Genomic DNA, 13,830 nt, shown 5'->3' with positions numbered 1-13,830 from the left:
GTCCTCCTTAAACATAAAACTTCCACATATATAAGAATGCCACAGAAATCTACTTCTCCTCTTCCAGCTGCGACTCCATGTCTGCCAATGTTCTGTCGGCTTGTCTGGTAGACATCAGGGCCTGGATGAATGCAAATTTCTAACAACTAAATTTTAACAAGACGGAAGCCATACTCCTTGGCTCCTGTCAGTGTCTTCTGTCCTGCGGCTCGGACCTCCTCAACCTCTCTGGCCTATTCCTCAGACTCACTCAATCAGTGCGCAACCCAGATGTCCGTCCTTCCTTCCCCACATCCGGTCCCTGACCAGGACTGCCTTCCTCCACCTCAGCCACATTGCCCACCTCTGTCCGTACCTTACCCAGGACACAGCCAAAACACTTGTCCATGCATTCGTTACCTCCCGCCTTGACTCTTTAAATGCCCTCTTTGCCGATCTGCCAAGTTTCACTATGCACAAGATCCAGCTGATCTAAAACTCCGCCGCCCACATAATCAACTGAACTAAACTCCGAACGCCCATCACACCAATTCTAGCCAGGCTCCACTGGCTCCCTATTGCCGAACGGATCGATTTCAACACACGTTTTCAAATAGCTTCATGCTTAGTCCCCAACCCACTACCCGCTGCCTCCACTCAACTGACTCTGGCCTTCTGCATGTCCCTCATGCCCTCCGATCCACCACTGGTGGCTGCACTTTCAGCCACTAGGTCCTGAAACTCTGGAAAACCCTTCCAATATCCCTCCGTCTTGCCCCTTCCTTCCCCATCTTCAGGTCATGCCTCAAGACTTTCCTCTTCAACTGTGTCTATGGTCAACTCCCCCTCCACCCAGCTAGCGTCAAGTGCTCTGGGACAACACCCTGCATGAGAGGCACCATATAAATGCAAGTTGTTGTTCTTGTAGTAAAGTGAATTGACTGTGTATTTTGTAGGGTAGCCAATTGCACACAGCAATGTTCCACAAACGGTCATGGATTGAGTGACCAAAGGATTATTTAAAAATCCTTTTTTTTAAAAAAGGCTTATTACCCCTATTTACTGCTTGGTAAACAGATGTGTGGAGTAAGGAAACGTGGCCTGGGAAACAAACCCAGGTCCTCTCGCTTGCCTCAGATTATCTAGTCGTTCTTCATAGTTCGTAAGAAACTTGGGATCAAGCAAAATTGAATCTTCCTATATCCTCACAGAATCAATAATAATAATAATCCTTGCATTTGATATAGCGCTTTTCACGTCGGGAGGACGTCCCAAAGCGCTTCACAGAATAGACTGTAAAGTGAATTGACTGTATATTTGTGGGCGAACGCGGCAGCCAATTGCGCACAGCAATGTCCCACAAACAGTCGTAGATTGAAAATGACCAATTTATTATTGTTTTTGGATTTTGGAGGGATTATTATTAGGCGTGTGGAGTAAGGAAACTTGCCCAAGGTTTCGCCCTGTCTGGAATTGAACTCAGGTCTCTCACTTGCAAAGCGAGTGCTCTAACCACTCAGTATGAGAGTGTCTGATCTTCTCTCTCCACCTGCAGCTTGTGTCTTGCCCCATGGCCCTGGCCAGTCATGGGACCTTCGCATCTCTCTTCCTACCTTCGCTCATAATAAGTACTGAACTCAACTCTCTGCAGGGAGAAGGTGAATAGCAACAGAGCATCAGCCACACCCAGTCTGGTGGTAGTTGTAGCATTACTACTAATACTACTACTACTACTAATAATAATCCTTGAATTTGATATAGCTCCTTATCGCGTCGTTGAGACGTCTCAAGGCCCTTTACAGAATATATTGCAAAATGAATATATTGTAAAATTAACAACCGGGTTCCTATTTACTGCTAGGTAAACAACTGTGTGGATTACGAAAACTTGCCTAAGGTTTCGTCCCACCTGGGAATCGAACCTGGGTCCTCTCGCTTGTGAGGCTACACGCTACAGGACTCCACCAAGTATTACCAAGAAAAGCTCGCCCACTGCAAACAGTGTTTCACACACATGTGCACTGCAACATCACACATGTGTACTATCACATGCTCACCCAAATCAAATATACACATGCACTGTTCTATCATGCATGAACGCACTGCTCAATCAAACGCGGACCAGAGCTGACAACACACTGAGCAAACTTCCTAAGCAAACCAGCTGACACTAAGCAAAACCAGGAACTCTCTGAGTCATCAACGCTGATATTGTTCTCCAAAGCCCTCGATTAGATCCCGGCCTGTAACACACTCCCAGCGGTTATGTTAACCATTGTCCCTTTTGATTCAGCAGAATAGTGCAGACACAACACATCGGAGATCTGAATTAAGCCAGAACTGAGGCATTGGGAATGTTTCCATGAATCCATCAGGAATGTCTCTGATTCGAGAAAATTTAAATGGAACAAAACTTAAGTGGAGCCAGGAAGAAAGCTGGGGGTTGGGGGGGAGAGGAGAATATATCGATAATTTACATTTATACAGCGTCTTTCATGTCAAGGATGGGAAGAATATGCTTTGTTTTTGGTGGTTGTACATCCTGTGAAGCTTGTAAATCAAATGAGATGGAAAAGATTCATGTCTTCATCTTGGAAAAAATCTGCATTTGGACTCGAGTTATTGAGCCCTTCAAATGGGTGTCATGGAATGTAGAATGCTTGCAAGAACCAGGTAATTTTGGATCTAAGGTTCACAAAGTTTCCAATCTTGTTGTACACTAATCCATACAAAATGAATTGCCATCAACATCTCCATTATTGTAGCATGTGACTACCATGATGGTAGAAGGCAAACTAGATGGACCTCGATCTTTTTTCGACTAGCAATTCTTATGTTCCTATGTTCCTGTGAGTCTGGGGAGAGAGTCCAAGCAGCTGTGACCTCCCTCAAATATGGAGATGCCCTTTGAGCAAGAGATGCGGCTTTGTCCATCTGACTGCATTTAAGCCTAGGATGCAGAGAGAGAGGATGATAGCGACCTGGCATCCTGCAGCTAGCACATCCCTCTAAGACACGTTGCGTTTGCTGGGAATATTGCGACTGTTGGTACAAGTCTGACCGATGAGGCTTCTGGAAGTCAAAGCCTGGGAACTCTGTGTTAAGCAGCGAGCACGATCTGGATGTGAGCAGTGAATGCTCCATAATTAAGTTGAGAGCAGCGACCACACTTTCACCAAAACCTCTCAGGTGAAGAAGAAAGAAAGGAAGGTGGCACTTCTGACGGTGCACTGGGCTTTGCTCTGCCACCGTGCCCGACCCTGGAGACTCATAGCTCCACTGGAAATGCAGACGATGCATTAAGCAGGCGACCACTCCCTGCTTGGAATGATTATCTGAAGCCACTTGCCAGTAAAATAGCAGGTGAGCGTGCAACTTATAAATAAGATCTGCTGCGTCTGAATTCACCAGAGGTTCGGGTGTAGAAGGTTCTTCGGCCATTTGATCTCATCTTCTAGAACCCTCATCCAATGTCCTCCTATTCCAGCAGCCAAATGAGTTCAGTGTCCTGGCTTTGACGCTTCATCCTAACCCCTGGTCGAGTTGGATAAGGAATTGTATTGGGAAGCACTCCCCAGTGACTGCCCTAAACTTGTCCCTCACACCCCAGGAGCTATGGCCTCTCGCCCACTTTGCATTGCTTGTTCAGTACCTACCCGTGGAGGAGTTCACCCATGGAGGCCCTGCCCCTCGAGGTCATACAGCCAACGGCCCTCGCCATCTCCTGGAGAGTCTGGCTGGAGTACAGGCCGACAGGGCTGTTGTACTGCCTGCGTTGGCTAGGGCTGGACGTGTTGGCTCTAACACTAGCCACAGCAAAGCCACCCGTCACTGCCCTAGTAAGGTTGCCCCCTGTTTGAGGTGAGAGACTGGAGGTCAGGAAAACAGCTGGAGAGGACTGCGAAGTCCTGATGGAGGTCGAGGGTCCGGGTGATGGCAAGAGTTGCGGGGGGGAAGCTAGGTTGTTCTCCTGGGTCCCGTTGGCTGCCGGCATGTTACCAGAGTGCCGAGCGGGGGTACTAGACGGCCAGGCGGCAACCGAAGACATCAACCCTGTGATCATGCCTCTTGGGGGGACATCGAAAGCCGGTTCCTGCAGCAATAAAACATGCAAACAAAGGGGGCAGAGAGAGAGCGAGAGAGAGAGAAATAGACGAGCAGAGAGATATGGGGTCAGAGGAGAGGGAAGAGAGATATGAGGTCAGCGGAGAGGGGAGAGAGATATGGGGTCAGAGAGAGAAAAATGAGGGATATAGAGAGAGGCGGAAAGAGAGAGGGGGGTGGGGGAGAGAGGGGGGAGTGAAAGGGAGAGAGGATGAGAGAGAGCTTGTGAGAAGGAGAGGGGAGAGAGAGCACAAGAAAGAGTGAAAAGGTAGAGAGAGAGAGAGAGTGTGAAGAGAGGGAAAAGAAGAGAAAAGGAAATAATCACAAATCACATGCAAATACAGTTTGCCTCAGGTCAAAGCAAACAGCACCGGTTGGTGAAGCACAAACTACACAGACCGTAGACATGCAGAAATGTCTTCCAGAACAGAACGCAGTAACTCAGCCAGACCGACCAGAGCACAGGCCAGCACCACAGCTCTCACTAAAGATAGGAACCCGCAACAGCAACTTGCATTTATATAGCGCTCCTCATGCAGGGCAGTGTCTTGGAGCGCTTAACAGTGGCTAAGGCTGATGCCAAGCTGGGGGGAGGGAGGAGGAAACCGTACGCACGGTTGAAGAGTAGGTCTTTTGGCGTGGAGGATAAGGCACTAGCTGGAAAACTCAGGAAATCCAATCACAGTGTCCAAGTCGCTGGATTGATGCCCTCTGAGTTGGCTCGACACCGGGGAGTTTCATAATACTGCAGTAGGGAGCGTTCTAAAACCAATTGCTTCACAGGATTCGGGAGATGTCTATACCAGTCCCATTGAAGAGGTAGATATTCCGCTCAACAGAACCTGCGAAGTTACCTGACTTTACCAGGCGTGTGACAGGCATGTGACCTTAATATCTATTCAATGCCAGAAGATACCACTAACCAGGTGTTCAGACTGGATCTAACCCCTGTAATACCACCTGAAAACCTCAGGGACCCCAGTGAGGAGTCACAGTCACACAGTGAGACATGTCGTGTGACCAGTCTTACTCTACAGCAACAACCAATTGAAAGTTCCCCACCGACAGGAAAGGACAAACAGGTGTCTGTCTAACGCCTAAAATGCAATGACCTGGAATCAAATGCAAACAGGATTTATTACAAAAACTCGAGCAATGAACTGAAGTCCCAGTGTTGTCTATCAGTCCACAGAACATTTACAACAACTTAACCTCCCTCACTGCCCTCCCCTCAGCTATCTACTCAAAGTGAGTTGCATTTCCTCAGTTCCAGGTCGGGCTGACTGATGGTCTGAAAACATTTCCAATAATGTTAAGAGCACTTTTCCAGCTGGGTCATTTTCACCATCTTACCTCTCGCGAAGTTCAGACTAACTGGGAAAACTAGGAAACAGGATTGAGAATGGCTTTGTACTGTGTATGATGCCCCCATTTCTACGTTACATTTGAGGTTCCTTGTCCATTGAGATCAGATCATAGCCCTGGAGGAGAGAAGGCTGGAGCAGCTCACAAGGTGCGGTGCAGCAGGAAATCTACAATGCACCATATCACAGCAGATTCCATTATAACTTAAGAGGGTCAAAGAGGTAGGTTAAAATAAGTAAAAATAAATAAAAGTTTTTTTTTAACCCCAAACCGGAAATAAAGTCCCACTGCTTTTAATTGAGGATGGTTGCCTTTTAACATACACTGACTAAACCTTTCAACGGACTACAATTCTCATCCACAGGCAGTTTGTGCAAAGCATCAAACTAATTCGCTTCCCTTTTCACTGCATCACCCATGCTGATCAAATTCTCTTCAATTTCTTTATCCCAGGGGCCACATCCAACTGCAGCAAAGCAGATGGACCATGAGGGAGCGAAGGCTCAGGGAATAATTGGATTCTGTCTTGTCAACATTTTGTTGTAAGAAGTTTGCACTCATCCAGGCCCTGATGTCTGCCAGACGAGGAAACAGAACATCGGCAGACCTGGAGTCGCAACTGGAGGAGGAGAAGTAGATTTGTGTGTCACCCACGTACGTATGGAAGTTTACCGTGTCTGCAGATAACATCGTCAAGAGGGAGCATATAGATGAGGAAGGGGGTGGGGGTGGGTGGGTCAAGGATGGAGCCCTGGGGTACGCCACAGGTGATCGGGCGGGGGCGAGAGGAGAAACCGTTTGAAGAACAAAGTGAAGCGGTTTGTTAGGTTGGACTCCTTCAAGGCATGTCTCAAGAGCTTCCTCTTTGACTGCATCTTCGGTCACCCTCCATGCCCTCCACCCCTCCCGATCTGAATCCTGGACTGCCCAGCACCTTTGGACGTTCTCCCGACATGAAAGACGTTATAAAAATGTAATTAGTTGTTGTAGTTGCTGGAATGCCAGGCGTCCTCCCGGTGGCAGATTACCGGCACTGCCCATGGCAACCCTGGTAAAACACACCCCAGCTGAGCGCCGTTTCATTTACATTTCATGACCCGCGAAGCACAGTACACGCAGTTTCTGGTGCTGATTGGCTGGTTTCCTGTACTAAAATATGGCTGCCTTCTGGGTTTTCAGGTCACCACTGACATCACTTCCTGCACAAAGGACGTGACATCAGCATCACTTCCTACGCATTGTGCACAACAAGAGGAAGTGACGTCAGCGGTGACCTATCGACCAGGAAGTCGGACCTTTATCTATCGCTGAAGATAGATTCTGAAATTGCAGACCCAGCTGACTGAGATATGACAGAGTTGCCCCTGAATGTTTAAAGTTCTTTAGTCACAGAACTTCAGAAAATACCAGGAAAGAGACAAACACAAAGCATGTGAGGAGTGCAATTTGACTAACTCAGCACTTTGCTATAAATTTCTCCTTCAAATCAAAGATTTTACCAAAGGCTGATCTATTTTGTGTATAACCTGAGCAGGAATCCGCACGCGATCAATCAGACAAGAACTAATGTGGCCTAGTGGCCCGGACCCTACCTTCTGATGAGGGATAACTGGCATCTGGGAAATTAAGTGAGGAGTCGCAGTAGGAACTGGCCCTGGACGTTTTGATCTGAAGAGCAAAGAATAGGCAGGTTCTAATCAATCAATCAATCAATCAATCAATCAATCAATCAATCAATCAATCAATCAATGTCCCTCCAACTCGCTCCCTCCCTCACCTCTTTCAAGCCTGTTTCAAGACCTACCTCTTTGACCGCTCCTTCAGTCATTTTTCCCTTCCCCCTCGGCCCCCACCACCAGCTCGGGTGCTAAGTCAGGACTGTACTATAATAATCCTTGCGTTTGATACAGCGCCTTATCACATTGTTGCAAGGTCTCAAAGGACTTCACAGAATGTATTGTAAAGTGGAGTGACTGTGTATTCTGTGGGCGAAATGGGGTAGCCACCTGTGGAGTGCTTTGGGATCTCCCGACATGAAAGGCCATAAAAGACATAAAAGTAAACTAAGTAAAAGTGATAGTAAATTTGTATTGGATTGTAAATATGATAGTCAGTAACTGATCTAAGAGAGAGTTTAGGAGGAACTTCTTCATGCAAAAAGTGGTGAGAATGTGCCGGAAGCTGTGTGTGAAGCAGTGTGCATCAACGTATTTATAAGAATAGATCAAACCGAGGCCCCATCTGTCTGTTCAGTGAACATTAATAATCCCATGGTGCTATTGTAAATGAGAAGGGAGTTTCTCCCAGTGTCCTGGCCAACAATCCCCCAAATAAAATCAGTTATTCGCTTCATGTCTGTTTGTGGGACATTACTTTACAATATATCCTGTGAAGCATTTTGAGATGTTCAATTACTTGATAAGGTGCTATATCAAGGCAAGAATTAATCATCTCCTATATACCATTTATTGTATCAAACTAGATAGTTTAATGTGGAGAAAAAGACCAGAACAGACTGAATAGTCTGAGTGGCCAGTTTCTCTGCTGTAGCACAGTCCCGTAGCATAGTGGTTTGAGCATTCGCCTCGCAAACGAGAAGAACTGTGTTCAATTCCTGGACAAGATGAAACCTTGGGCAAGTTTCCTTACTCCAGACACCTCTGATTACCTAGCAGTAAGTAGGAACCCCATTGTTAGTCAATTGGCAGATTACCTTTCCTGGGGTAATAATCACTCAAAAAAAAAAAAATTTGGTCACTCAATCTACGACTTGTGGGGAACACTGCTTTGAGTAAATAGCTGCTGCGTTTCGCCCACAAAATTACAGTCAATTCACTCTGCAGTATATCCTGTGAAGTGTTTTGAGATGTCTCAGCAACTTGATAAGGCGCTGTATCAAATGCAAGGATTATTATTATATAAATGCAAATCATTGGAATCCAGGATTGCTGCTTTTGACCAATTAACTCAGAGGCCTGTCCATCTCCTCCGGCCAGCCAGCAGAGGGCAGTCTGGGGCAACATGGGGCTAACCTGGGGCGTAGAGGAACCAGCCAGCCTCCCAAGGGCAGATTCCAGCCTTTCAATCAAGTGCCGCTTTGGCCGAGATGTGGGTCTGACACATTCCCTGGAGTTTTTTTTGGCTATGGTGGGGCAGTTCTTCTGGACAATGTCATAGTTGGCAATAAATCCCCATGTTCCGGCATTGCTCACAATCACCGGGGTGGGTGGGGGGGGAGGAATCCGAGTGATGAGTACTGTAAATCCGAGTCACTGCTCCAGAGAATATATTTCACTTCTGCTTGTCCTTGGTTGCACCAGCGATCTAAGGACAGTTAGAGCCAGGACACAGCAGAGTGGAGATGGGTGGGGGGCGGGGGGAGGGTAATAGAGGATAGTCCTGGGATGTACAATCCTAAAGCCTTTGGGGAAGGAGATATCAGGGAGTTCCTTTGCCAACTATTTTCCTCACTTTAGAGGAGTGCGTCACATCCGTACACACAGAAAGAGACACACACACACATACATACACACAACGCTCTCACGGTGACCACTTCACTTCATGGGAGGCTCATTCATCCAAAGTCAAACATTAATTATTAGGATAAATTACATTCATCTTGCTTGATGTTACTTGGTACCTATAATTTTGATTTTGACAGGGAAGGTTGTATAATTATACAATTAGTCGATTGGCGGATCGCTTTCTGGGGGGAATAATCTCCCCTCCCCCACCCCCCAAAAAAGTCAATTCACTTTATGATATATTCTGTGTAGCGCTTTGAGACGTCTCAAAGATGTCATAAGGCGCTATATCAAATGGAACGATTATTTTGGGTTGATCAATGGCTAAATCCGATTAACCAGCCAATCTACAACAACAACTTGCATTTATATAGCGCCCTCCACACAGTGTAGCGTCTCAGAGCACTTACACCTAGTGCGGGGAGTTACTTTGGAGAGGAATCCATTGGCGAAGGTGAGGTTGAGAATCAATTGGCCAATAATAAGATGGGGGTGTGAGCCAAAGGGTGAGTCAGAAGTTGTCTGGAGAAGGGCCTCGAGGGAGTTCTCTCGTCCTCTAAATATTTAAACAGAGAACACTCAGAATGTGTCCAAATGTGGTGTTGCCATGTGAAACCTTAACATATCTCCTGCAGCTGACAGTAACACCACCCCACGGCAGCGTTGAAATATTGATAGACAAACACTTTATTTAATACTCAGGCCTTATCCGCAGGGCTGGGTTACTTAACAACACAAACACAACTGCTCCCCTCTGTTCCCGCACATGCTGTCTGGTTGCCATCCTGATCGAATAGAATGGCGGAATAGGTTTGAGGGTTTGAATGGCCTACTCCTGCTTGAGTTTGAGTAACTCCTGGCTTGGTGGGGCACCTGGGGAGGTGTGGGGGGGGGGGGGGGGGGGGGGGGGCTAGGCCAAGGTACTGGTCTTTTTTGCCACATGAACCAGCTAGTCCAATCCCTCCCAATCTCATGTTTGCTAACTATTGCCTATAATACTCTGCTTCTCTGTTTCAGTTTTTATCAGCTCTCAGAAGCCTTCACCCCCCAACCCAATTACTCAATATTGTTGGCATTCACAAGAAAGACACACACACGTTACACTTCACAGTAAATCCTGTGAAGCGTTTTGAGAAAGTCTCCCGACGTGAAAGGTGCTGTATCAAATGTAAGGATTATTATTATTAAGATTAAATTCTCCCTTGACATGAACAACCAATTTTATCTGTTGGATTGTCGACCAGGACACCGCGAGAAGCCCCCTCTCTTTTCAAACAGTGACATGGGATCTTTAACGTCCACCTGAAGAGGCAGACCGGACCTTGGTTTAACATCTTTTTTGTAGGACGGCACCTTTGTCAATGCAGCAGTCCCCCAGCACTGGACTGGAGTGTCAGCCTGGTCTGTGAGCTCATAAACTGCACCCGACAGTGAGGTTTCCAGGTTATCTACTGATCTCTTCTGAACAATCATATCCCTCCTCGGCACAGACACGCACACAAGTGCACGTGGATTTACAGGCACACACGTGTGCACAGACATACAGACGCACATAACACACAATCCCTACAAGACCTCAGTGCACTTACTTCTGGAGGTTCAAATTCAGGGCGAATTTGGCTGACTTGATTTTATTCTGACAGTCCAGGTGGGTCATCCCCTCTGTGCTGACCCCATCGATGGCTATGATGGTATCCCCCTGGCTGATGTTTGCCTGGGCTGCCTTACTGCCTGGGGTTATCTGCAAAAACAAGAGTATGATTGGTCATTTGCTGTTCCAGATGATAACAATTATCCTTACATTTGATATAACTCCTTATCACTTTGTTGAGATGTCACAGAAAATATTGTGAAATGGTTTGACTGCATTTTGTAGGTGAAACATGGTAGCCAATAGCGCACATCAGTGTCCCACAAACAGTCATGGATTGAGTGACCAAATTATTTTTTGGAGAGATAATTACCCCCCGGAAAGTTATCTGCCAATCGACTAACAACCGAGTTCTTACTTACTGCTAGGTAAACAGAGTCGTGTGGAGTAAGGAAACTTGCCTAAGGTTTTGCCTTGCCTGGGATTCGAACATGGGCCCTCTCAAACTAGAAAGTTACATGAATATATGGAAACTTTGGAGATCAACAGCAACATTACTATTAACAATAATAATAAATAATCCTCAAATTTGATATTGTTGAGAATCATTTCACGGGATTTACCGTAAAGTGTAGTGACTGTGTATTTTGTAGGGTGAATAAATCAGCCAACTTGCACACACCAATGTCCTGCAAACAGCCATGAGTGAGTGACCAATTTTATCTGGAAGGAGTGTTCATTTTTCATGAAAGATTCATCAATACAGTATCACAACACAACCAGGCAGATACTCACAAACTCACCAGGTACACACATAGATCCAGGTAAACTGACGCACTTACACATAGGCACACATGTACAACATAACACCACTGTGCAACATTTTTGCGTCGGGAATTTTTTTTGTGTCAAACAAGCCATAATAATGCAATGGGAAAAGTGTGGATCTATTGGTGTCTCTTTCATTAGGCAAATACTGTAGAGCAGCCACAGTGAGACATTGTCCCTACTCAGTCTACTGTAGGAGCTGTCTCCTACAATAACACAACACGCTTCACAGAGAGGCAGATAGTGTGTCAGCCTGGCTCGGTTGGTAGTGCTCTCGCCTCTGAGTCAGAAGATTGTGGGTGCAAGCCCCCACGTCAGAACTTGGAATCACATAGTCTAAGCTAACACTCCAAAGCAGTGCTGTGGGGGGTATTATATTGTCAGAGATGCCATCCTTCAGATGAGATGTTAAACCAAGGTCCCGTTTGCCTGTTCAGGTGGATGTTAAAGAAGCCGTGACACTGTTCGAAAAGAGAAGGGAGTTTTTTCAAGTGTCCTGACCAACAATCCCCCAAATAAATCTGGTCACTCACTCCATATTTTTTTTGAAGGGATTATTACCCCCAGAAAGCGAACCGCCCATCGACTTACGACCAGGTTTCTACTTGCTGCTAGGTAAACAGAGGCACATGGAGTAAGAAAGTTTGCCTAACGTTTTGCCCTGCCGGGAACCTCTTGCGAGGTGAGTGCTCTAACCACAACGCTACAGGGCTCCGCGTCTTGCCAGCTCACCCAGAATATATTTGTGAAACCATTTGTAAGATCGTAAAATCATCCTGCGTAAGATAATGAAATGATCCGTGTGTAAAATAGTGAGCGAACACATTGTAAACTCAGCATTAGCAACACAGTGGGTGAGCCTGAACTGAAACAAACTGCACTGTGCAAGTAGACTTTGTTTCTTTGCCCTGGAGGAGATGGTGCTGATTCACAGCCTGGCACACATAAAGCCTTCCCTTAACCTAACACAACACAGTACACGACAGCTATAATCTCAACACACACCACACAGGATTCACACAAGATTCTTCAAGGAAGACAATCCTGCTTGATGGGTGGGCCAATAATGCCCCAAATAAAAAGGGAGAAACTCTCTTCTCATCTGAATAGTGTCACAGGAACTTTAAGATCCACCTGAAAATGCACACAAGGCATCTCGATTTAACATCTCATCTGAAGAATGACTCCAGACGGGTGTGTGTGGGTGTGGGGGGGCGAAGTAAGAAAGAGACAGAAAACCAGAGTGAGAGAGAGAGAGGGCAATGACTCCTGCTCCAAGACCTAACCAGAGACTCCCAACAGAAAATAGCACAAGCTAGTCATGCTCCGGACCTCTGGCTGCAATAATAATAATCTGTGCATTTCATACAAAGCCTTATCACATTGTTGAGACCTCTCAAAGTGCATTAAAGCAGTTAATGTAAAGTGACTGTTATTTGTAGGCAAACATGGCAGCTTATCTGTGCACAGCAACATCCCTTAAATAGCCATGATTAAACAGTGATTAAATTTATCTGGGGAGACTAGGAGAAACTCCCTTCTCATCTGAATAGTAACAAGGGAACTTTGACGTCTACCTGAAAAAGCACTTGACTTAACGTCTCATCCAAAGAATGCCTCTAGACTGGAGGGAAGAAAGAGAGGATGAGAGAGAGAGAGAGCTTATATCTCCTGCTCCAAGACAACAACAAACTTGTATTTATATACATGGGGTGGCGTCTCAGACCGCTTAACAGTGGCAGAGTCTGATGTCAAGCTGGGCCTAGGAAGGAGGTTACTGTAAGCACGGTCGAAGAGGAAGGTCTCCAGTTGTGATCTGAAAGTGGGGGATGGGGAGGCAAGGCAGAGGGCTTAAAAGAGAGTTCCAAAGCTTCTGTGCATAGTCACCGGAAGCAATGCCGCCGATGGTGGAGCGGAGGGGACGAGGGACAAGCAGCTGGAGCCTGAGCGGAGGCAACACGTAGTGGAGTGGGGAGGTGCCAGGGTGTGAAGGGATTTGTACATGAGCTGTGAGGATCTTGAAGTCGACCTGCCGAGAGTTTCCCAACAGAAAGTTTGTGCACATGTGAGGTGAGGGTAGAAGCTGAGATAACAATAATAATCCTTGCATTTGATATAGCTGCTTATCACGTCTTCGAGACATCGCAAAGTGTTTCACAGAATATACTGTACAGTGAATTGACTGTATATTTTGTGGGTGAAACTGCCCACTGCCCGGGTACAGACTACTTGATTGGGTGAGGAACTAGGACTCCCATTGCCTGTGGACCCCTGAAACAGTGCTCTGGCAAAAGAACCAGAGGGTAGACAAGGAGAATTTTTTTTTTTTACATTGCGAGTTGTTATGATCTGGAATGCACTGCCTGAACGAGTGGTGGAAGCAGATTCAATAATAACTTTCAAAAGGAAATTGAATATTTGTTTTGCTTGAAAATAAAA

At 46.2% G+C, this 13,830-nt stretch overlaps 1 protein-coding gene across 3 annotated transcripts in view; it reads right to left on the bottom strand.

Moving 5' to 3' along the window:
* LOC103182341 (LIM domain-binding protein 3) overlaps positions 1 to 13,830 on the bottom strand; it is a 56,639-nt gene that overhangs the window by 19,601 nt on the left and 23,208 nt on the right. For 2 of the 3 annotated variants that reach the window (XM_042336914.1, XM_007899321.2), the window contains exons 3-4: positions 10,562 to 10,713; positions 7,041 to 7,116 (exon numbers count right to left, since the gene is read on the bottom strand). In XM_042336914.1, the coding sequence (XP_042192848.1) occupies positions 7,041 to 7,116; positions 10,562 to 10,713 (228 nt within the window). Of the gene's footprint in view, positions 1 to 3,635; positions 4,073 to 7,040; positions 7,117 to 10,561; positions 10,714 to 13,830 lie in introns of all 3 variants that reach the window. The other variant, XM_042336913.1, reaches the window with a different exon arrangement.

This window comes from Callorhinchus milii, unplaced genomic scaffold, assembly GCF_018977255.1.
Source record: "Callorhinchus milii isolate IMCB2004 unplaced genomic scaffold, IMCB_Cmil_1.0 Scaffold7, whole genome shotgun sequence".
Lineage (NCBI taxonomy): Eukaryota > Metazoa > Chordata > Chondrichthyes > Chimaeriformes > Callorhinchidae > Callorhinchus > Callorhinchus milii.
The sequence above is the reverse complement of the archived record's forward strand: the minus strand, read 5'-3'. Positions and strand labels throughout refer to the sequence as shown.